This window comes from Gracilinanus agilis, chromosome 2 (assembly GCF_016433145.1).
Source record: "Gracilinanus agilis isolate LMUSP501 chromosome 2, AgileGrace, whole genome shotgun sequence".
NCBI classification, from domain to species: Eukaryota; Metazoa; Chordata; class Mammalia; order Didelphimorphia; family Didelphidae; genus Gracilinanus; species Gracilinanus agilis.
The window spans coordinates 116,573,095-116,597,772 of record NC_058131.1 but is presented as its reverse complement, the minus strand read 5'-3'; the positions used below and the strand labels follow the sequence as shown (position 1 = coordinate 116,597,772).

At 38.8% G+C, this 24,678-nt stretch overlaps 1 protein-coding gene across 1 annotated transcript; it reads right to left on the bottom strand.

Annotated features, from left to right (window-relative positions):
• Window positions 1-1,066: 1,066 nt before the first annotated feature.
• Window positions 1,067-24,310, bottom strand: MDH1 (malate dehydrogenase 1). Its single transcript, XM_044663379.1, has 9 exons — window positions 24,212-24,310; window positions 17,392-17,496; window positions 13,917-14,013; window positions 11,618-11,793; window positions 8,185-8,307; window positions 3,750-3,926; window positions 2,671-2,784; window positions 2,321-2,410; window positions 1,067-1,417 (listed from the first exon to the last, which is right to left on the bottom strand). The coding sequence occupies exons 1-9, from the start codon at window positions 24,212-24,214 to the stop codon at window positions 1,292-1,294; spliced, it is 1,011 nt and encodes a 336-aa protein (XP_044519314.1). The 5' UTR covers window positions 24,215-24,310; the 3' UTR covers window positions 1,067-1,291.
• Window positions 24,311-24,678: the final 368 nt, after the last annotated feature.

Genomic DNA, 24,678 nt, shown 5'->3' with positions numbered 1-24,678 from the left:
AAAAATTAAAGATGACAAAGTAGGGCAGCCCATAGGCCCTCCCTGCACCTCCCCAAGAGCGTCAGTACCAGGTCAAAGTGTGACTGCTAAAGTACAAGATGATTTAGTTACTGTTGCCATACTTTTTCCAACCTACTTCACACCAAAAAATTCTCGTGTTAAAGGTAACATAAGGGGCTGATATATCTTATTAGACAACTGAGCCTGAGACTAGGTAGCAAAGTGAAGCAGTTTTACCAGCTATGTATTGTTCCGTAACTTGCCTAATCATCCTTCTCCTAGTCTTGACTTAGATTTAGACAGACACTTTTAATATCCAGTAAATGGGAGTTAGTCACTAAATAATTTTAGATTTTGACCATGATACCTTAGTTTCTGAGAAACACAATTTCTGGCAACAAATTAAATACTCAGCACTTTTCCTTAGGATTAGTAATCATCTCCACGCAGATAGAATTTTTGACCTTATCTTAAGCAAATTCTCAGCGATGTGGTCTTTGCCTTTTAATTCTACAAAGGGAATAGTTACTTGTAAAAATCATAGGTTGAACTGGGAGGCCCTATGTTCTACTTCTATCAAATACATGAGATTTGAGTCCCTCCCGTTTAAAAAAAAAAAAAAAGACTAATAACCTATTCAGGGAGTTGTATAGTTAATCAGTCTTGTAAAAATTAAGTTAAAATTACATATAAATAAAAAACTATCCATGAAGGTATTTGAAGAATTATGCAAATTTAGAGTACATATTTATCCTTAAATGACCAATTCTCCCAAAATTGGATGTTTCTGAATTGAAATGTATCTGAATATTTCACCTATAATGTAATATTAGTAATATTCTCTCTTTCAGCTGAGCAGGGGGTGCTGAGGCTGAGACTGCTTGGCTTTAGGTTTTTGGGGCTGATGACAGATTTGGCACCAGAGAGGGGGGTTGCTACAAGGATGCCTGAAGGGTAAATTGGTCTGGGTTGGAAATGGAGTTGGTCAACCTTCCCTTCCAGCCTGGGTTAACCACTGGCTCAGTCATCTCCCTTGCAGAGAAAACAGAAAAGAAGACAGCCTGAATTAGAGTCGGTCATTTTTATTTATACTTCATCACTAACACCATTTGATAACATGATGATATAGTAGGCACAAATCTGTACCAAGAAGCACACACAATTTTTAAAATGCATGGTTTTTCATAAGTAGTTTTGTCAAGTACAGTATCATTATTTGGTACTAGGTTTAAAGACGACATTTATATTCTTCGGGCTTTATGTGTTTTGTAATATCATGATATTTGTCTAGTCATGCAATGGTAAGAAATTCAAAAGCAGTTTCTTTTTCTTCTGACAGTTCCTTTGCGGTAAGATCCATCTTCTCGCGGGAGAAATCATTGATGGGGAGGCCTTCCACAAACTTCCAGGATTTATTCTGTTAGGAATAATGGCAAGTCAGTATCATGGAACCTCATTTGGCTTCAGTTCCCCCGGAAGGAAGGGGTGCCCAGGTGGGTGTAGGGGAGGGGGCATTTGGATTTGATGACTGCAAAGGTCCCCCCTCAACTCCAAAGCTATGACAGACCTCACTGCCAAAGCAGCTGGGATCTGAGTGAAGTGAGTGCTGTGCCTGCAGTGAAAGTTCCAGTCCAAATCTGGTCAATCGTGCAACCTTTGCTCTCCTCAATATTCTCAACTATAAAATGGCATGAGGGCGCCCCGCAGGGTTTTTGAGAGGATCACCAGATAATCAGAGTGAAGCCCTTTGGGCAGGGCCTGCCCACAAGGGGTGCCTGCAGCGACATCCATACTTATTCCCTTCCCTCAGTGACACCTGAGACCAGGTCGGATAGCAACTGTGTAGGGAGCTCCTCACCACCCAGTACCCGGCCCGACCTCCCCTCCCCACCCCCACACGAGAGGAGCCTCGTGGCCGACCTGTGCTCTATCTACAAGCGAGGCACACGAAATGAGGGAAAATACTGAGTAAACATTCAAGAAATAAGTATTTCCTGAGGAAATAAACAATCTCCCAACATTCCTGCTGGGTCGGATTGTTGTTGCTGTTCAGACCTCCATGGGGTCCCTGCTGTGGGGTCCTCCGAAGGAGGAGATTCTCTGCAGAGCCGCCCAGGACAGTGATTTGCCCTCAAAGAGCCAAGCTCCAACGCAGGGCTCTCCACCCCGCCCCGCCCCGCCCCGCCCCCCTCGACCCTCTCGGCCTCCCTTAGGGCTCTGATTCACCGAGCCTGAGGCACATCCTTTCTCTGACCAAGGAGCCACTCAGGCAGACTCACTGCAGGAGCCCAACACAAGGCAGCCGCAGCACAATACTTACCTTGATTACAACAGGGAACGAGTAGAGCAAGTCCTCGGGGACGCCGTAGGAATTGCCATCCGAGATGACTCCCATGGAGACAAATTCTCCCTGAAGAGAACACGAGAGTTTATGGGAAGCCACCACCCCTTCTGCCCCCCCGCAGCCTCCCGGTTTTGCTGCCTGCTTCTAAGGGACAATCATGGGTTAATACAATTTAAACCCCCCTTGCCACCCACATTCTTTGTTAATGTAGAACCCTGAGGATGAGGAATCGGCAGGTAATGGGTTACTTGGAGAAATGCAGGTGACAAATATGCAAATAAAGGCCGGCCCCTGCCTCAGATTTCTGGAAATCCCGCAGTGATTACCTCTGGAGTTCCGAACCAGATATCTCTGACATGGTCGCAGATTGCTTTGGCAGCTGACATCGCACTAGACAATTTTCGAGCCTTAATGACAGCTGCACCACGCTGCTGAACAGTCTGGAGTGGGGAGAAAAATGGATTACTTGCTTGTGCTACTCGTATTTCCTATCTATTTAAGGCTGTCACTCACAAAACAATGAACTAAATGCAAATAGGTACTTTATTATTTGAGGAATATTAACCAGAAGATACCGGGAGGGAGGGATTGAAATCTAGATTTCCCCACACGGAAATGCTGCCGATAAAGCATCGGCGTGTGGTGTGTAACGTCTCCTCCCAATAACAATTGGATCTACCCCCCAGGTACCTTCTTCTGTGTCTACCCTGTGAGAGTCTTCTGGGCCTGAGAGATTGATAAATTGCAGCAGCGTCCACCCAGCTACCCTGTTCTTGCAAGGGCTGCAGCTAACTTCAGGAATAAAGTCTGAATGGAGGCAATGGGTTCAACCACATCCAATCCCATGACAGTATTACTGGATCCTGACATTTCAAGTCATGGGCTACCAAAACTAATCTCTTTTCCAAGATCCAACTTCAGGTTCGGATCAAAAAGAGAGGGGGATGGCCCTTCAGTTTAGAATATAATCTCCCCCAACCCCAGATGTCTTGGGAACACAAATAGGACCAAATTCTCAAGTCCCAAGAATTAGCTCCATAGACAACAAACATGGAGCACTCCAGTTCCTTCCCTTAAGGATGTTTATAATCTAGTGACACACACACAACTTAAGAACAAAAACAGCTAACAAGGGTAAACTAAGGATAACTTGTGCTGAAAGGATGGAGAGCAAAGGCTCAGAATCCTGCTGCTGATGAGGAAAGCTTTGTTCCTAATCTCATCTACACTGGCACTGAGCAGTGAAAAATGAGCCAGGTAACCACTCTGACTGGCTCAGTGTCTTTCTGGTCACGAGTGTTTATTCATGTATTTAGAGTCCCCCAACTCTAGGAGCCCCCAAGGCAGGGGATCTTCCCAGAGTTCTTTAGAATAGTGCTTAGGTTCTTCAGTGATTTTTTCTTACCGTGATAAAGTCTCCCTTGAGCCAGCTGTCATCCTTTACAGCTTCATAAACACCAACTTCTTTTCCTTGCAAGTTAACCTTGGCATGGTTAACATCTGGATACTGAGTGGAGGAGTGGTTTCCCCAGATAATGACATTCTTGACATCATTGGCAGTCAAGCCAAGTTTAAGAGCAATCTAATTGAATGTAAAACATCTATTTTAAGACAAATTCCTTTTATTTTAATGCGCTATACATATTTGGAATCTACTTCAAATGAGGGTTAAAAGAATTCTGAAATTTTGAGAGAACATCTAAGCATTTTGCTGAAATCTGAAAATAATCGGTTTTAGGGGGTAGCCTTCACAATAAGTAGTCTGGTTTTTTGGTTTTTGTTTTTGGTGTAGTACTTTGACAGATAAATTGATTTTAAAAAAGAAACCGCATATAGAAATATATACTTACATATACAAATATATGATCAGTGCAAAATCAATTTTACTTTCTGTAACTTCTATAGTACAATGCAATAATCATTCATAATATTAGAGAGTCCAACCCGTTCAACTCCATCCATCACTTTCAGCTAAAGAAATGATTTGTACATAGTAGTAGTTTGTGTACTATACAGAAAACCAGCCTTGGACACAAGAAGCCTGGCTCAAGTCCTGTCTCTGAGCCACACTGCCCGAGGCAAGTCTCTTAAGCACTCAGTGCCCCAGGCGTCCCCCTAAACCTAAAAGTTGTGGAGAAGGTGCTGCCCTGTGTCAGTATAGAGGGTTTACTGGTGCAAGTGGTCCTTATAGCCGAGAAGCCCCAGGTCTAGCTTTTCTCTCTATAGATACTTTTTGTGTTGTGTATTATATTCTAAAACTGTGGAAATTAGAAATTGCCACCTGGTATAAGGAGACCGTAATGGTCAGCCGGAAGAGACCCTTCCACAGGAAAAGGAAGGACTTCTTGGAGCACGGGGAGGAGGATGGGGAGCTGAGTATGAATCCCACATGCTCCAGAATCGGTTTTATGCCTTGCCCGCTATGGACATTTGGGTGACCCATCAGACTCCTGAGCTCCGGTTTCTCCACATGCACAAGGACAGGGCTGGGTGAGGCATCTCGAAGGGCCTGTCTAGCACTAAGATTCTCTGGCTTTATATTTGGAAAGTATGAGACACTCCTGGTCTCAATAGTGATCTCCCAAAACTAAGTTTAAATTTTATATTTGCAATTCACTGTCCTTGGTTGAGGCTAATTTGGTAAACACTGAAGTCACAAGTTCACTAAAACAAAAGGAACCCCACTCTACTCCTGATCCTTTATAACCTGGGCCCTTCCTACCTTTGTAGTCTTTTTCTTTTTAAAAACCCTACATTAGAATTTTAGAATGGATACTAAGTTCACGGGTTCCAAGGAAGAAGAACTGTAATGGCTAGGCAACTAGAGGGAAGTGACTTGCCCAGGGCCACACAGCTAGGAAGTGTCTGAGCCCAAATTTGAACCCAGAACCTCCCATCTCCAGGCCTGACTCGCTATCCCTTTGTTGTTTTCTGGCACATTAGATACCCTAGAATTCAGCTGCACTAACCTGTCATCCCTTCCATGTAAGGCTCCGTCTCCCAGACTCTGTGCTTCTGCACGGCCACCCCTGTGCCGAGTGCAATGCCTGGCTTTCCCGGACACTGCTAGGACCCCCGGCTACATGGAGCCTCCCTGATGCCCTCGGCGGTGCTGTCTGCCTGGACCCCTGGTAGTGCCTCTGTCGGTGCCCGCACAGGATGCGGGTTTCCTGTGTTGGGAGTGTTGGGAGGCCTTTCTCGCCTGTGCTGGTGTCCCCAGCACGTGGCCCAGAGCCTGGTGCAGAGACAGCCTGCCTCCCCGTGAGCCTCCCCGCTCCCGCTGCTCCTTCTGGCCTCCCCTTTGCTCCCCGTATTCTCCCGAGCTCCGCAGGGCCGGTGGGGGCTCCCAGAGGGGAGGCGTGTAAGTGGGCATTTGGAGCCGGCCGCCGGCCCCCTCGCTCCGGCTCCCGGCCTGGCTCCTGCCCCGGCTCTGGTGCAGAGCTGCCATGTGGGGGATGGTGTGCGGCCTCTCCCCCGGCCTGTGTCAGGCTGATGGGGCTAACTGTGCGGGCGGCCCACACTGAAGGCCTTCCAGGGAACTAAGGCCGGCACGTTCTCCGGACGTCTGGGCTGAGGGTTTGGCAGACAGACACTTCCTGGGGCAGAAATGCGACGGCTCTCCTTTCATCTTGTGGCAGACTAAGGCTGCTCCCTCATTTTACAGATGTGGAAACTGAGGCCTGGAGAAGTGGTGTGACTTACAGTGAGTGTTTAAGGAAGGAGACTATCTACTACACCAGACTACTCAGAAATAAAAATTCCTTTTGGGAAAAGAATCCTTGTATGAGTGCTGACAAGGCTGTCCTAAGACCTGTTATCCCAGTGAAAGATGGTGCCATGAGTATAGCACTGGGCCTGGAGTCAGGAAGACCTGAGTTCAAATCTAGCTTTAGAAGGATAGACTGTATGACCCTGGACAAGTCATTTATTACTTTCGTGTCAAACTCAAAAAGAAATTGGGTACAGAGAATGGGGAACTAATCTGTTCTTAAGGATTCTTGCAGGCTGCAAACGGACATAGTTTTAAAAGGTAATTATTGTATTTTTATTAATTTGGTCAAATATTTCCCAATTACATTTTAATCTGGTGTGGGCCATATATTAAACCTCTGACCTAATCTATGGAATCATCATCATCATCATCATCATCATCATCATCATCATCATCATCATCATCATCATCATCATAATGATAATAGTTTTAGTCACTTGGACAAAAGTAACCACTCAGTAAGATAATCTGGGGCAAATTATGATTTTTCTGAGATCATTCCAATATGCAAACTAGCATTCTGACCAACTTCAATTTAATAAAGCAAATCTGAAATGGTTTCCTTTGTCTGATGAAACCAGAGTCTGCTCTGCTACCCTCCCACCTGCCAGCTCTTCTCTTGACATGTGGTTAAAGAACAGACCGTGGCCAATGTGGTGGTTCTTCAACTTTTTTTAAACTCAGCTTCCACCTTATTCTCTGCTTTGAAAAGGAAAGTTCTCAGTTTCTTTGGCAGACTACCCACAGCCTATTAAATCTTTAAAAATAAAAAAAGGATCAGGTTAAGTTAGACATGCTGGAGGAAGAAGACTGAGGAACTCTTTGAAGTACAGGGAATAGAGCACATCAGAAGGAGCTGCAGCTCCATTAGCCAGGAGAGTATCATGATGATGAATACTTTTATTTGAGTACAGAAAGTAAAAAAGCTACTTAGCATCAATTAAAAATTTAAAAATATAGATTGTAATACATACCTAACAAAACCCCCAGAAACTGGTTACTACTTGCCTACCCAAAAATTCACAAAATACTTTAAATAGTTAGTATGAAACAACTTTGCTAGCTGGGATTTTTTAAGTTGGAAGGAGATTAACAAGAAAATGGCTGGTTTGATATTCTTGATCTTTTGTTATTCCAGATGAAATTTGTTATAGTTTTTCCTAATTCAGTAAAGAAGTTTTTTTGGTAATTTGATAGGTATGGTGCTAAATAGGTAAATTAATTTGGGTAGGATGTTCATTTTTATTATGTTAGCTCGTCCTACCCATGAACAATTAATGGCTTTCCAATTGTTGAGGTCCAGTTTTATTTGTTTGGAAAGTGTTTTGTAGTTGTTTTTGTATAATAGCTGTGTTTGTTTTGTTAGATTGATTCCCAAGTATTTTATATTGTCTAGGGTGATTTTGAATGGTGTTTCTCTTTCTACCTCTTGCTGTTCTAATGTGTTGGAAATGTATAGAAATGCTGATGATTTATGTGCATTTATTTTGTATCCTGCCACTTTGCTAAAGTTGTTGATTATTTCTACCATCCTCTTAGTTGATTCTCTAGGATTTTTTAAGTAGACCATCATATCATCTGCAAAGAGTGATAGCTTAGTCTCCTCCTTGCCCACTTTGATACCTTCAATTTCTTTTTCTTCTCTAATTGCTACTGCTAGTGTTTCTAGTACAATGTTAAATAATAGAGGTGACAATGGGCATCCTTGTTTTACTCCTGATCTTATTGGGAAGGCTTCTAATTTATCCCCATTGCATATAATGCTTGTTGATGGTTTTAGGTATATATTGTTTATTATTTTTAGGAAGGGTCCTTCTATTCCTATACTTTTCAATGTTTTTAATAGGAATGGATGCTGTATTTTGTCAAAGGCTTTTTCAGCATCTATTGAGATAATCATGTGATTTTTGTTTGTTAGACTGTTAATATGGTCAATTATGTGGATGGTTTTCCTAATGTTGAACCATCCTTGCATTCCTGGTATAAATCCCACCTGATCATGGTGGATGACCTTCTTAATTACTTGCTGGAGTCGAAAATGGCTGGTTTGGCACTCAATTCTGCTCACCTGAGATTTAGCTCGGTTATGATCCAGGCGAGTCAAACAGCTGAAGTTCTCCTTGGGGATTGATGGGGCCATCTTTGAAGCTGTCAGGCAATTGGTATTGGCTGGATTTCCAACCACCACAACCTGGCAAAGAGGAGAAGAGAAAGAAGGAAGCATGAATCAGAATTATCAATATCTTGATGAACTGGAATAGCCTTCTCAGCTAATGAGTAGGAGTAAGTTTGGAGAGGAGGGATGTGATTATCTGTGGAATGATTATCACAAAACTCATATGAACAAAATAAGTTCATTGACGTTAGTTTGCTGTCAGGCTTTACCTCTTAAGACTTGACTCCATTTTTATTGGTGCTTGGTCATTGTGACACTCAGAAGAAAACTACCATTAATCAACAAGTTATTTTCTGTTTGTTAAAGTCTTAGAGCTAAGGTCAGTCTCTTTCCATTTTGTATCTTGTGGTCCTAGAGAACAGTTAGCATTGATCACCATCCACTTGCCATAAAAGGTACATGGACACATAGAAGATTTTACATATCTATTGGAAAAATGGATCCATGCACAAAACCCTATTTCTTGTGGCTATCTTCTAAGAAATCAAATTTCTTTTGGTTACTGTGTAAGTAAAGGCAATGAATCTGGTTCCCACAAATTAAGCAGAAGAAGAGTAAAGATGAGCTTCTTAACTAGTGCTGATCTTTGAGCAATCTCAATTTAATAAAGCAATCTGAAGTAATACCCTTCTTCGAAAGACATCCATCCCAATAATATTCATTACTGTCTTCAAAAAGTTAGGAAGTGAGGGGGCAGCTGGGTAGCTCAGTGGAGTGAGAGTCAGGCCTAGAGACAGGAGGTCCTAGGTTCAAACCCGGCCTCAGCCACTTCCCAGCTGTGTGACCCTGGGCAGGTCACTTGACCCCCATTGCCCACCCTTACCAATCTTCCACCTATGAGACAATACACTGAAGTACAAGGGTTAAAAAAAAAAAGTTAGGAAGTGAGAAAAATGAACTTTTTAGGAAATTCAAAAGAGGAACTAGAAGGCAAGTAAGAGAGAACATTATACAATTAACTTCATTAAATGTCATGTGACATTCCCCTTTTGGGGGGAAATATTTTAAGATACCTGCCACACAATGAAAACCAAATCAAAGAGTAGAAAGAGAATAGTATGTTTTGAAAAAAATGAGTCTTAATTAAATGTGTGTGGATGAGGAAGTTCTTTTTCTTGCCTTAGGAGGTAGATAGCAATAAACCTAGCTTGATGTTTGTTTAGTAACAGAGCCTTTAGCATATTACTGGTTGCTGCCAATAACCTTTCGTACTGGACCATGAGTATAGACAGTGCAATGAATCATGTCTGTTTTTTCAGGACTCATTCTGGGAAGTTACAGTTTTGACTAATCCAGTGATGGGCAAACTTTTTAAAGAGGGGGCCAAAGGAAAGGAAATGTCATCTCTCAGTCTGTTTCTAAGACAACTCGTTCGAAGTTTCATTGTATTGTATCCTACTCATTGTATTAGTCAGATTAGGAATTAATGTTGGGCAGCCGGATAGAACATTTCAGGGGGCCGCAGTTTACCCATCACTGGACTAAACTAATGATGACTTATATTTGCTTTCTTGAAATCTGCCATTTTTGAAAGAGTGGGTTCCAATTCACTTCTTCTTAAATAAGGGTTTATTTTATTAAAGAATTAATATTAAGCTAATAAATTATTATTGTGTTAATGACAGGGAAACAGTATGGTCCAACAATGAAGTATCTTCTCATCAAATACTTCAATTATCCATGATTTACAAAGGTGTATTTATTTCCTCCATGGACCCACTGCAATTCTTCTATACTTTAGGAGATGGCCAACTCTCTGGCTAAAAGGTTCATTATCAATTTGGCTACACAGGGTGACAAATTTTTCTTAACTTGGCTGGGCTGGTGTTTAGGTGAAAGTCACAACAACCCAACATTAGACCTACACTCAAAGCCTTTCCAGCTTAGTAGAGATTAGCAAGGTGACATAGTGGACAGAAATGCTGGATTTGGAACAAGAAGGAATTTAAATCCTGCCTCAGACTTTACTAGTTCTATACTCTGGACTAGTCACTTAACATATGCCTCCCTCAGTTTCCTCATCTGTAAAATGGGAATAACAATAGAACCTACCTCCCAGGGTTGTTATTGAAGATCAAATGAGATATTTGTTAAGTGCTTTACAAACCTTAAAATACTACATAGATGCTAGTTGCTATCATCATCATCATCATCATCATCATCATCATCATCATCATCATCATCATCATCATCATCATCATCATCATCATTATTATTACTACAGCCAGACCCTGCTGAATTTTACTAGCAAAACCTTAAGAACCCAGGGTCACCTTCATCGAAGGCATCAAAATAAGAGTTCTCAAAATCTACAACAAACATACTGAATTCTTTCAGACAATTTTAAGGGACAAATGAATACATCTCCGTGGGCATTACTTGAAATGCTACTTCTGCATTCACTGATCTATTTCATATAACTTAGCAAGGCCTAAGGGGAAGAAAATTATGAGATCTTTTCATTTTTATTACTCTGTGTCTGCTACCTATACCACTGAATAAACGTACAGCTGATTGGCTGTAATATTGTAATAATGTAATATTCAAGAACTCATCTATATTCCCTCTCTCCTGGTTCTGCTACTGGTTTTTTCAGACTTTAAAACTATGTCTCAGCTGCTCTTTCATCTTGGAATTTCCCCTGGCTCTTAGCACAATCTCACTTTGGAATATCCAATCTACCTCGTGGCCTTCTCATTTTAGAATATCCCTTTACCAATCCAGTCCCCTTCTCCCATAGAAGAGTGCCTTCTAGCACCTATATTTTGAGGAACGACACTGGATAGCCAATCTTCATTCTCCTCTGGCTTTCGTTCCTGATTTTCTTGACTTCAAAACCATGTCCCCACATGGTATTCTATTCCCATCCCCCAAGCCCTTCTTTCATTTCTCTTTTGTTTGTTATCTTCCCCCATTAGCATGTAATCTCCTCCATTACTTTTGGCTAGTACTTGTGTCCCCAACACTTAGCACAGTGCCTTTTATTCCATAAATGTTTAGTAAATGCTTGTTGCCTTTGTTGTTATACTGCAAAGTAAAATATCAGCAACTTTAAGTCTTTGAGGATAATTTTAAGAGGTTTGAAGTTGTTACCTCACTTTAAAAAGCTCTATACATTTCCTGGGACCTTTGTGAAAGGATTTCCACAACTTCATAAAAATAAAACAGAAAAAGAAATGACTTACTATGAAAAAAATAGACCATGCATTATTTAAGTACTGTCTGTGTTTACTAATGCAGAAGATCTCCAAAAAACCATTTCTGTCTGTTCTGCTGAAAGCAGGAGATGTTTCAAGTTAGAAAAGAAAAGAACCAGTCAAGTCACCTTAACAGTCTTTTTGGCATATTTTTCCAAAGCCATTCCCTGGGATTTGAAAATCTTCACATTTGCCTTGAGTAAGTCCTTCCTCTCCATGCCTTCCTTCCTTGGCATGGAGCCAACCAGAATTGCTACATCCAGATCTTTGAAGGCAACCTCTTCTTTATCTGTTGCAATAACATCTGTAAGACAGACAAAAACGAAAGCTCATCAGAAATTAACATCTATAGGATCCTCTCATCTGACACTTTCGCAACAATTTCATTTTACCATTGTGCACTGGTTGGGGTGGCAAGGGTAAGAACATTGTGGTCATCTGGTGCCAGCTTCCATAACTCTCCTATGCCACACCTCAGAAGCTCTCCACTGTTCCCTGTTTCTCCCACTTGCCTTGACCCAAACTCTTCTTGTCTCTTCTTTGGTATTGCCTTACTTATGCCCTCTTTCCTACTGTCTACAAACATGCTCATACCTTTTCATCCTTAAAAGAAAAACAAATAAAATAATTTAACCCTGTGATCTTGTGATCTCCTTGATTACCTTCACTTTCCCTCTATTTCCCTCCCACCCTTTCAATGCCAAATTCCTAATCACATATACTAGTTATCTCTAAATGGGAGTTTGAATGTTGTAGGAGGCACACAGGCCAAGTGCATAAAGCAATTATTAGCACTTGAGAGCAACCCAACTGTGCAACACATTTTCAGTCACTGGCATTCCTCTACCTGGGTGGGAGGGCCAAGCCCCTTGCTCTTCCTCTCTTTTTCTCCTACCTCAGCAGCACCAGCAGGAAGGGCAGGGAGTCTTTCTCACGTGGCCCCTGCTCCCAATGCAGTAGTAGTAGATGCCCTTTAAATCCCTCAGTTCAGGGAAAATGAGCTTTTGTATGATAAATAAGATGAATTGCTTGTTTCAACTTTATTTCATTCTTTTCTAATATCTATATATGTATGGTTCATAATGCACAAATTACAGTAGACTGTGGGGGAGTTACGTTTGGAGTATAAGATCAAAGAAGTTTTGAGGCCAGTGATTTATGCTTGTTCTTTCCCTCCTTCCCCCCCTCACCTCACTACCCACTAACTTCTTAGTTTTCCTAAGAATCTGGTTTCTAACCAACCAATCAATTCTACTGAAACTACTTTCAGAAATCACCTCAACTGATAATGCTGATGGACTTGTCTCATTTTTCATACTCCTGGATCTTGCTGATTTGACACTGCTGATCACACTTATTCCTGTGAAACTCCTCTCCTAGTTCTGACCACCCCACTCAGCCTCCTTCACTCATTCCTAATCCTGCTCCCACAATCTTGGTGTGGGTTTCCCCTAAGGGCTTTCTTCTCTTTTTCTTTAAACAATTTCATCAGTTCCCATGGGTTCAATTATCATTTTTACCCAAATAATTCTTAAATCTATACATACACAGCATGAACTTCTTTCTTGAATTCCTAATCATTCCTAAAGCATAAGTCTCACACTACTAATCTCCTGTTTCAGAATCCTCAGTACTCCCTATTATCTCAAGGATAAAATATGAATTCCTTAGTCTGACATCTACGTAGCAGTGGAGGAGCAAACTGTGTTTATGACAGAAGTGCCAAGTTGACAAAATTAGATCCTTGAAGTATCAGGCTAAATGATGCCACAAATGTCCCTGCCCTCAAGGAGCTTTAACTCTACTGGAGGGATAAAACACGTACTTAGATAAGTAGAATACAACGTAGGGAATGAAGGAGGAAGACTGCTCTAACAATTCAGGGCATCATAGAAGGCTTCACAGAGGGTAGCACTTGGTAAGGATTCTCAAAGGTAGAAAGGAGGAGGGAACACAGAAATGGAGGGAAGCTTGTTCAGAGGCAAGAGACAATGTCACAACTGGAGTACAGTTATGCTCTGGAGTCTGGATCACAGAGGATTTAAAGGGAATAATGTCAAATAAGGCTGGAACGGTGAACTGGAGCCATGGTGCAAAGAGGTACCCCAGAACCTGGGAAATAGCATGTACTTAATATGTGATTGTTGACTGACTCTATGGGCCTTAGTTTCCTTATCTATCAGATGAGGGAGTTAAGTGATAAAATCCCTCTGAGCTTAGACATTTTGTGATTGTTTCGCTCAAGTCCTTTGCTGAGACTACTGATGAATTCTGAATAGAACCCTTTGGCAGGCTGTTCACTTCTGGTATAAAATCTTACTGTCTTGTGATTCATACTTTAATAAACAACTAAGGCATTCACCACTTGACTTGTTTTGTGAAGCTGATGAATTCTGCCACAGAAGCCTTTTGTGTCCAGTAACTAACCTTTCAGGAGAGGAAGAGCACAGTCTTGCAGTTCCATTACTACACCATCCAGCACACCCATCATGGGAGTGATATCCAACAAGACAAGAATAAGAGCCTGGCAAACAACAAAGACAGCACCCCAATATTTAAGTTATGTCCTGCTAAAATAACAACAATAAAAAATTCCATTTCTTCCCAAATGTTTTATATGTAAATTTACATCATATTCTCCACACTAGGCAATTTTTCTAAGAGAGCTATAACACAATATTTATTTCCCAAACCAATTTACAGAGCTTATCAATCAAAATCCAAATAAGTTATTTCACTGAATTATATCATCATAACAAATTCACAGAGGAAAAATATGTGGCTAACAATACCAAGTAGATAAACTAGAAAAGAAGGACTAATATAATCACTTACTAAAATGTATTAACAAAGAAGTAATTGTTTAAAAACTATCTGGTACTAGAAAAAAAAGAAGAGAGGAACAGATCAATAATATAGAATAGAGAAAACAGTACTGGGAAAAACACACACACACACACACACACACACACACACACACACACACACACACACACAATCTTCTGTTTAGGCACCATTCTGCCAGGAAAAAAAAAGTTTTATTTAATATGTCATTAATCTACATCTGACCTAAGTCCAAACTGGCTTAGTTCCCTATTCTCTCTGTTATGAATCTCCTCCTCAATATGATTTCAGGTTAACACAGGAATCTTGGACAAGTAAGAAGGTAAGTACAAGTAAAAATATAGTATGGCTGAACTCTTCAGAATTGTTGAGTAAGCAAGTCATTGTCTCATTCCATCCTGGACTATAACTACAGCAGTTAAATAGAGGGATCTTTGAGTCCATACTGCAAACTATGCATCAGAATAAGTTATAACTAGATAATCAAATATAAATATTTTAAAATTAATGTTAAAGACTAGAAGAAAAAAGAACATGCTTATTTCAATTATGAATAAGAAGGATTTTTTTTTAATCAAGCAAATGCAGATTAGGGGAAAATATCTGAAGAAAACATATCAGAAAAAGTCCAATATCCAGAATGTATAAAAACAAACTGTATATGTTTATATATAAACACATGTATCCATATGAATGTATATATACAATATACGTTCTCTATGGAATAATGGCTAACAAACATGAAAACAATTTATGAAGGAAAAGAAATGCAAACTTCTATTAACTACACGAAACTCAAACTTCCTAATAATCAGAGAAATGCAAATCAGGACAATTACCTTATAAGTACTAGAATAGCAAAAATAGCAATAAAATGATATAGCCTCATCTTTTTGAGGTTGTGGGGAATCACAAATTCTGCTATATTACTAGTAGGATTGCAGATTGGAGCAAATGTTTTGGAATATAATATGCTAATCTTCAATAAGAGTTAGAAAATTGATTACACCTATTGACCTAGCTATCCCAAATGTTGGGATTTGGGATGAGTCCAAAAATAACATACAAGATTCTAGCTATGCAAAAGTATTCATATTTGCTCTATTGAAACTGAAAGACTAGAAACAATTTATAGACCCAACAATGACAGAATGACTGAAAACATGGCAAATTAATGGAGTTATAATGCCATTAAGATTAATGTGAAACAAAAAAGCTATGTGAGGTGACAGAATAAAATCAGTACTAGACTTGCATAAATAATGATTACAACTACATAAAAAATGAAAATAAAGGAAGAAAAACAGGGCAAAAAGTCAAGGAAATTCAAGTAGGCTTTGAAGGTGACAGAAAAAGCAGACTATATTTAGTTGTTTATTAAACTTTTCAACTTGGCCTAGTCAATTTTTTTCAGTTCCAGGCTAGTGAATTTAAGGAAGATTTTATCTATGGCTTCTTTGTTTCTGATTGTTATTAAAATTTAAAACTATTTTTTCAAGATACACATTGCATCATACAATACTATAAAAGAACATTCAGTAAGTACAACAGAAACTCATAATACAGGTTTTGGTGACAGTAAACATACTGAAATGTTCAAGATTATTTGTTATGTTACCTGTTTTGATACATTTAATGCTTGGCACTTTTGATATTTTGGGTGTCCTTATGGTAGACTTAGTATATGTGAACCCATATTCCAATGAAATGCATTTGGATAGGTATATACTCATCTGTGGTGATGAATTCTGATGAATTTTGGGTTGCTAGTTTTCCTGAAGTCCTCTCCTCCAATTTTTTTTTTTACCAGTTTTCCTCTCCTCCAAATCTAGAAACTCTTACTCTCTTCAGAACATTGAAGGAGATGATATTATGAGTATGGTTCTAATGTATATGCCTAGACCTAGGGTATTGGATTAAGTCTATCTGTGCATAGAGCAGGGTACTCTTTCTATCATTGGATACTTTCCTATAAAGAAGTGGAATCAGTCTATGATATACAATGAAGACCACATGTTGCAACACAACAAAACAATATTTCTGTGACTTCCGGAGTCACTACTAAGTTCATTAGTGGCTGCAGAAGCTATATAGGCTAATGAAACATATTTATCCCCCACTGTAACAGTATCTTATAACCTGGCCATGAGGAGAAGAAAAAGATTGTGGAAGTTATATTTTAGACTTGACATTTCTGAACCACTGAAGGCTCTTCCTTAGCAATTTCATAAGAGCAAACTTTTACATATTGGGTGAAATAAGTCCCTATTTGCTCTCTTAGTGCAAATGCCTGATCCAGCAAGCACACGCCATCCAGGCAGGAGGAACTGGTTAATAACAAGATCTTCAGTTTACACAGTCCTTTACAGTTTACGTCATTCCATTTTATTATCACAATAACTCTGCAAGGCAGATAGAGGGAAAGAGCAGGGAATCAGTCAGGGGACCTGGGCCTGAAACAAAGCTTTGCAACTTATTAACTGTGTGACCTTAAGTCAATCACTTCATCACCTTTAGACTCGGCTTCCTCAGTTATAACTTGAGGCTAATGCTCGACTTATACTTCAGAGTTGTCATTTACAAATGCTATATAAATAGGAGTTATTATAACAAGTTAGGCAGCATGAATATTACTATATCCATGGTATAGCTAAAACATCTGTGCCTTCCATATTTCCAGAGATTTACAAAAGTCACACAGATATTAAGCAGCAGAGCCAATACTCAAACTTGTCTTTCTGATTTTAAATCTATACCTCTGGGGAGGCAAGAGCAGTTGTCCTTATCTTCATCACTTGAATTTTTTTTTTCTCTTTGAAGGAATGTGCAGTTTTGTGAATAAAAAGTATTTAAAATATTATATACACGTTATATAGGAATATATAACAACAATAAATAAATAAAACTTCATAACCATCTATTCAGGAACATTTTCATCCCTCAGTATCAAGGAGTATGTCCAGAAGGATTCTCTCCTCAGAAAATTAAGGAAGAGTAAAGTTAAATAGGTACAGATAGATAAAATTCAATTCAATAAATATTTGTTAAGTACTCTTACCTGGTCCTTCCCAAAGACATCTCCCTTAGCAATACTGTAAAGAAGAGAGTAGGCAATTTGACCAGCTGCTCCAGTTACTAGGACTCTGACGGGACTGGAGTCACCCTTAAAAAAGACAAATTGCACTCCAGTAAATGTTACTTTGCTCTGGTAATATTATACATTCGAAATTTTACAAGTATAATTATATATCCCCATGTACATATGTTTATGTATTTTTATGCTTTTGACAAAAATGATGATAACTCACATTAAGCATATTATGAAAGATTGCACTTTAAAGAATTTATAGTGGAACATTTATAATTTTGGTGATTATTTATACTTTAAATCATTTAACTTTCAAACAGATTTCTGCCCCCACCCTGTTGTATAATAGAATCCTGCATCTTAGAAGAAGGAAAACAGATTTGCATTTTTGTTTGAAATGTTATTGCTAAAATGTGTTAGGAAGAAAGGGATTGCTGACGGATAATACGGTAATGCTGCATCCCACAGTATGAACTGAAAGTGAAAGGTCTTTAGAAAGAAAAGAATTCTTATCCCTGCACTGAATTAGAAGCACTAGTTTCCTTGAGCAGATTGGTTTTAATCAAAACAATTCACATCTTCTTCAATTGCTCTTTTCAGTTTTCATAGGGTCAAGATTATTTATAGCAGCTAGCCACAAGATAGAAATTGGATGCTGAAAACAAAATTTTGTTATTTCTTCCTGAGAATTCTGGGACTCAAACAGCTGAGGAAAATGAAGCAGGCAACAGGTAAGTCAATGACATGCTCAAGAACACACAACTAGTAAGGGTCTGAGGCTAGATTTAAACTCTGGTTTTCTTGATTTCAGGCACTCTATCCATTGAATCACTTAGTTGCCTCTTCATGAAAACAGGAAGGGAACAATATTAAACATAATACATACAAAATATCAAATACAATAACAAATGGCTTATCATTATCATAGAGTCTAATTCCTTTTGAAAACAACTTAATATATATAAAGATGATCCACTAATGGCTTATATACTTCATATTTTTCCATTAGCATGAAGAATCTCTACAGATACATAAATGTCTTCTGGCCTAGTTCCTCTTCTGATATAAGCACTCATGCAGGAGCACTGTGAAAGCACTGTATTAGGAGTGCCATCTGTGGTCATACAAGAGGGTGACACACAGAAAGAAAATTACAAACATGGTCTCATTAATATATTCTAACCAGGGCTTGAGAAAGAATTCTACTGTTTCACTTTGCTTTAAATTTTGACTGGAAGAGATAGTTGAATGGAAGATCAAAGTTGTTTATACATTGAAAAATGGTTCTCTCCCAGAGACTTACTGAAGACCAGGAATTCCTCATTTATCCCAGAAGAAAATCTGGAAAAAGTCTTTCCCTTTGAATTTTTCCAGGTCTTCACACCTCCATACTAAACATGATATATAAGCAAGCCAAATTACATATATAATATATTCCTGGGTAATAAAATATATTATACACATTTCAATCTTTTCAAAATATCATACCTATTTTCACTTTCTCCCAAAACATTTTTCCCTATGTACCTGAATATAGGAATCATAAGTGATTTACTAGGCATAGGGAACTCACTTCCTGGTGAGTGAATAAACTCTCCATTGATCAGAATTCCTCAGTCATTTGGAGGATAAGTGCTAAGGCAGTGTTGGTGAACCTTTCAGTAAACCTTTAGTTTGGTATGCCCAAACTGCACTATAAGCTCTCATAAGCCTTCTAAAATTTCCAAAAATATTACATTTCTGCTCTTAAGGCAGTGACTATATTGTTTTACTTATATTACTGGTCTCTGAATTATGTGTTACTGGAAGTGCTCTGATGGCTCTTATCATTCTCCTTTTCTTCCCTAAACCTCAAAATCTACTTGGAATCTCAATTGGAAGAAAAAAATTAAGCAAACAAAAAAAACTTTGTGAAAATAATGATTAAGCAAAAACAAAAAACAAAACCCCACACCCTATTACAAAATGAGAATTATAATTTCAAAATGTTTTAGTTGGAATAGGTGTATAATGTTTACTGAAATTATTTCAAGGTCTCTATTCTGAAACATGTAGAAGGAGCCTGGTGTGAAGAATCATAAAGGCCTGGGTTCTAGTACTGATCTTGCTCTTTTACTAATGAGGTGACCTTGGACAAATCAACTAATGTCTCTATGTCTCAGTTTCCTCATCTGCCAAATGAGATGACTGACTAGATCAGTATACTGTCCTTGAGCTCTTTAGAGCCAAGATCCTAGAGAAGACCTCTTAAAATTTTGGAAGACTTCCCTCTCCAAAAGTTTTTGTTTATGCATCTGTTTATTTATCATATTAGAAATTAAAATGTCTTAGTATTATTATGAAAATGGTTTTGACTGTGGACCCTTTGGAAGGGACTTGAGGATCCCTAGGAATTGTTGGCCTATATCTTGAAGACTACTGGATTAGATATTCTCAAAGGTTCCTCTTAAAACAATATGGTTGTGTAACATTTCAACTTGAAGATATACATGAATTAAAAGACTAAGAAACTTGGGGTTCATCACAGAGTGTGGGCTACAACTACTAGTATTTATAACATCTGTTTCAGAAATCCTGCCTCTTAGATGAAGTTGGAACATTGTAGTTCCAATTAAAGGCAGCTAGATGGCACAGTGTATAGTTTGAGCATGGGGTCAGGAAAAACAGATTTGAAATCCAGCCCCAGAAACTTAAGGCAAATAACCTCTGTTTGTGTCAGTTCCCTCAATTATAAGATGAAGATAATAGTAACACCTATACAGTAGGGTTGTTATAAGGATCAAATAAAATAATATTTGTAAAAGAACACAGCAGGTGTTGTATAAATGCTCACTGCCTTCCCCGTCCTTTCTTCCTCCCAACAAAACTTTAAATGTCCTTATTACAAAAGAACCAGAGTACGTTTAGAGAACACATACCTAACTCCTATTAGGTTCTACATTATCCAGTAAGGACTTTTACAGCATTTAGTTGCTAAGAAGCCAATTTTGGTAGTTAAAGACATTATATATTTCTATAGGCAAATAAAACAAAAATGTTGGTTCCTTTTTTGATTAAGAATGAGAATGCTCTCAATTTAAGTCAGCCAGATAATTAGAGACTGGATAATAAAGCTAAATTTAACAGTCACATGCTCTGAGTATGTTTCAAAATTGAAGTACTTGGCACTGACAGGGTAAGGGTACTACTAATTCTTCTTCAGATAGCTTCCTTCTTTGTCTTTAGGAAAATTATTTTAACAGACACACAAGTATATTCTAGGATGAAAAGGACCCTAGAGATCATTTAGTATAAGTCCTTTTTCAAAGACTACTTGAAACGACTTATTGAAGGTCATAGCCATGCTGGAAGGGATCTGAGAGATGATTTATTATTATTATTATTATTATTATTATTATTATTATTATTATTATTATTAACCTTTACCTTCTATCTTAGTTACAACTCTAAGACAGATGGGTAAGGGCTAGGCAAATGGGGCTAAGTAACTTACCCAGGGTCACTCAGTTGGGAAGAGTCAGAGGCCACATTTGAACCTAGGTCCCCCCACTCTGAGTTTGGCACTCAATTTTCTGGGCCACTGAGCTGTCCAAGATGATTTATTCAAACTCCTTCATTTTATAGGAGAAAGCCACAAGGGGCTAACAGGCTTGGCTTAGATAGCATAGCTTGAGCAGGTGGCATAGCAAGGATCTAAACCTAGATTCTTTGAATTTACACTTAAAGAGCTCTTTCCTCTGCCACACATCAGCCAGAACAAGGAAGGTGAAGAGTACAGCCCTCAAATCTAGAGCCTGTAACTAACTATACAAATCCAGTGTTCTCTCAAATGCCACTTAGTTTAACTTCCTCATTTTACAAGTTAGTAAACAAGGTTCTAAGAAGTTATACAAGAATGTATTAGAATACTAGAATGAGGATTCAAATATTTACTGGTAGTTATTCATTTTACATTAAAAATAGTTTTGAATAAAAGTTGACTAAATTACATTGTTTTGAACATTTTACTATTTTCAGAGGATTCTGTTCTCTTATGTTTCATTTCCAGCTTTCCTACACAATTTCATGGTATACCAACCCCTTCTCAAGTAGGTAATGAAATATGGTCCTTTATAAAATGTCACTGTTAGACAAACAAATTTCTTGGACTTAATTTTAGTAGTAAATCTCAGTTTTTAAGGTGAATGTAGCTAAGTATTTTTAACCATATTGGCCACATATTCTTACTTAACAGCAGTTCTCTTCATGCATAAATAATGTATAGAATCCATGCTATATTTGAAAAATTTATCTTAATAAGAATATGCAGTTAGTTCCCATTATCATCATTTCAAAAATATTGAGTTCTTGGCTATGGAACCAAATAGAAAGATCTTAGTTATCCTTCCATTATGTTGAATTTATTCCCAACTTGATTAAAGTATTATAAGTGTGTATATACTATCATAAATTTTAAAGAAAAAAAACAAAATAGGGTAAGAAATGAATATATTATTTTCCTTTTCTTTTTGCCCAATAATTAGAGTAGAAAATAATAGTAACCCTATCTGGGCATTCTTCCACAATGTAAATTAAGAATGCCTTTCTGTATTTAGCATGGAACTTATGACCTTCCTTCTGATGTGGGCAGTATTATTTGTTACTTTTATAAAAATATGTTGTTAAGGGAATATTTTGTGCCTTCTGAAGCTAAAGCACCAACATCATGTTTCTAAAATGTTATGAGGAAAATTAGAGCTAATTAATTAAAACCTAATTTAAACTTTAATTTTCCTCATAACAGTAACAAATATTCCTTGCTTCCTAATTACCTACAGTTTTCCTTTGAAGATACCCAAAAGAACAAGCAATTTTATTTGTCCTTTTACCTTACTGTTTTTTGGCTGTACTTGTTAGCCACAGTAGGTACCAACAACAAATTTCCTCTTTAAATAATTCATTTGTGAATTGTGTACAAAGTTTGTTTGGTTCCTTTTTCCATTAAGCTCTCTTCATATGCTACCTTGAACAGGGGAATTAAACCAGTGAGATCTAGCTACAGTTCTGAGTTAGTACTACTGAATGAAGTCAAGGAACAGCACTTATCTTCCGCAGGATTTCTGTGGAGGTCATGTGGTATAAAGGATTCTGGATTCATATCCCAGCTATGTTATGCAGTTGACCTTGAGCAAATCTCCTAACTCTCCCTGAGTCTCAGTTTCCTTATTTGTACACTGAAGAGAACTGGACTATATTTGAAGGTCCCTTCTAACTATTTTTTCTTTGCTTTATCTCTGCGACAGAATGACTTTCAAGGAATTAGATACAGGATAGCTCCACTGATGTATTTGCAAAGAATCAAGTTAAATCATTTTCTAACTATATTATATTTAGCTGCTTTTGTATCTATAAAAGAAGTTTAACAATTAGGATCTTTCCTTTCAACATTTCTTTTTTTTCCCTCCTACTAAAATAAAAATACCATCTAGATAACAGTTTCCTGCAGCCAAGAGTTACCAAACCAAAGAGTTGCGACATTTGGTTCTGATCTTCAATTTGTCATTAAGTAGCTGAATGACCTTGAGATAAGTTACATAATCACTATCAGTTTTCTCATTTGTAAAATGAATGAATTAAATAATCTCTAAGATCCCTATTATTATAAAGTTTTATAATTCTGAATTACTTGACAATGAAAATTAAATTCTATAATAACAAGCTCCTCCAATCAATTACTGTGCTGAATACTACCATACCATTCATTTAGGATGTTATCTAACAACAGGGAGTAGGAATTTAATGGAGAGTAGGTTTAATTCAAGTAACTAATATCTGGAACCCGGAGCCACATTTTTTTGTTAGGACTCTATTGAATTACTCCCATCACCTAAATAAGCAGGCAGATCCTGACTACGTCACACTTAACATCGACTCCCTTCCCCGCCCTTTGTCCTTCCATCAGAAGAAACCAGAGCTCAGATCTTAAAAGATTAGAAAGCATCACAATGAAAACAAATTTCTTCCAGATTTATAACAAATGGGTCATTGAAAGAATGGTGCATATTCGCTTAGTGATACTAAGAATCTAATACACATCCTAGACTTATAAAAATAAGACACACCGAACACATCTGGTTACATTTGTGAAATGAGATATGGCTGAACGTTTCCACCCACAAATGTAGATCTTAATCTGGGGCACCTGAAAGCGCCACCTTCACAGCCACCTCATCGCCTTCTCAAGTCAAAGGTTTCCCACGGGAACCGTCTCCCTTGCTATTATTTATATCACAGAAAAAAAATAAAATGGAAACTTAAAGGGGATAGGACACAAGCAAATCTTTCCTTTTGGCATGCTGGATTTTTTAACGATGTCTGGCTAGTAGCGGGGTACGAAGTGAATAACCTTCAGTCACCTCTTTTAGCCCAACAGGGCAGAATCCTAAAAGAGATGAAAAAGCACACCTGGTGTATGTGTGTGGTGTCCTAAGAAGCAAGATTGTCCCCCACCCCGGGGGAGAAACCCTTCCTCCTGGTTGGCGGTGGATAAAGGGGGAATTACCACTTTCTCCGTAAGCCTCAACAGAAGAAAGCAATCCCTTCCCAAGCAGTCACTCAAATAGTCTTGACAAGATGAGCTCAAAGGCTCCCAGGTTTAAGCTTCAGACGGGGGGAAAGAGGACAGCGATTTAGCACAGTTGTCTTCTTCTCCTTGCCTACCCCTCCCCCAATTTTTCAGGGCCAACCAGGCCCCAGGCGTGGCTACCAGTGAAAGAGCTAACTGCGGAGGCAGAATGGCCAGGATACTTACCATGGCTGAAGGTGGACAACTTCAGGGACTAACGGACCAGTCTCACCTACAGTAAACCAGGCAGGTCACCTCTAACTGCAGCTGCACCCAAGCAGGGGACAAGAGGTATTAGCCGGAAGGAGGAGCGATTCCTAGTTGCCAAGACCGCTGGGTGTGTAGTTTTTTGCTCTCTCTATTCTGGGCCAACTCTGTAGCATTTCGTTTAGCTTTCAGACTACAATTCCCGCAAGGCTTAGCGACTGTCTTTTGCCTGTTCTACCTGCGCTGTTCATTTCAGAGCCAAATAGTCCCCGCCTGTGGGTCTCCTTGGTTGGAGGCGGTAGGTCAGCAGAGGGATTGACGCGGAGGACTTGGAGGGCGTCCTGATGGCGTTCAGCAATTGGCGGGAAGAGGGAGGTGGGTAGGAAAGGGAGGGAGTGACAGCCCCCTTGGAGAAGCTGTCTAGGCGAAGCCTTTAGGACACTTTT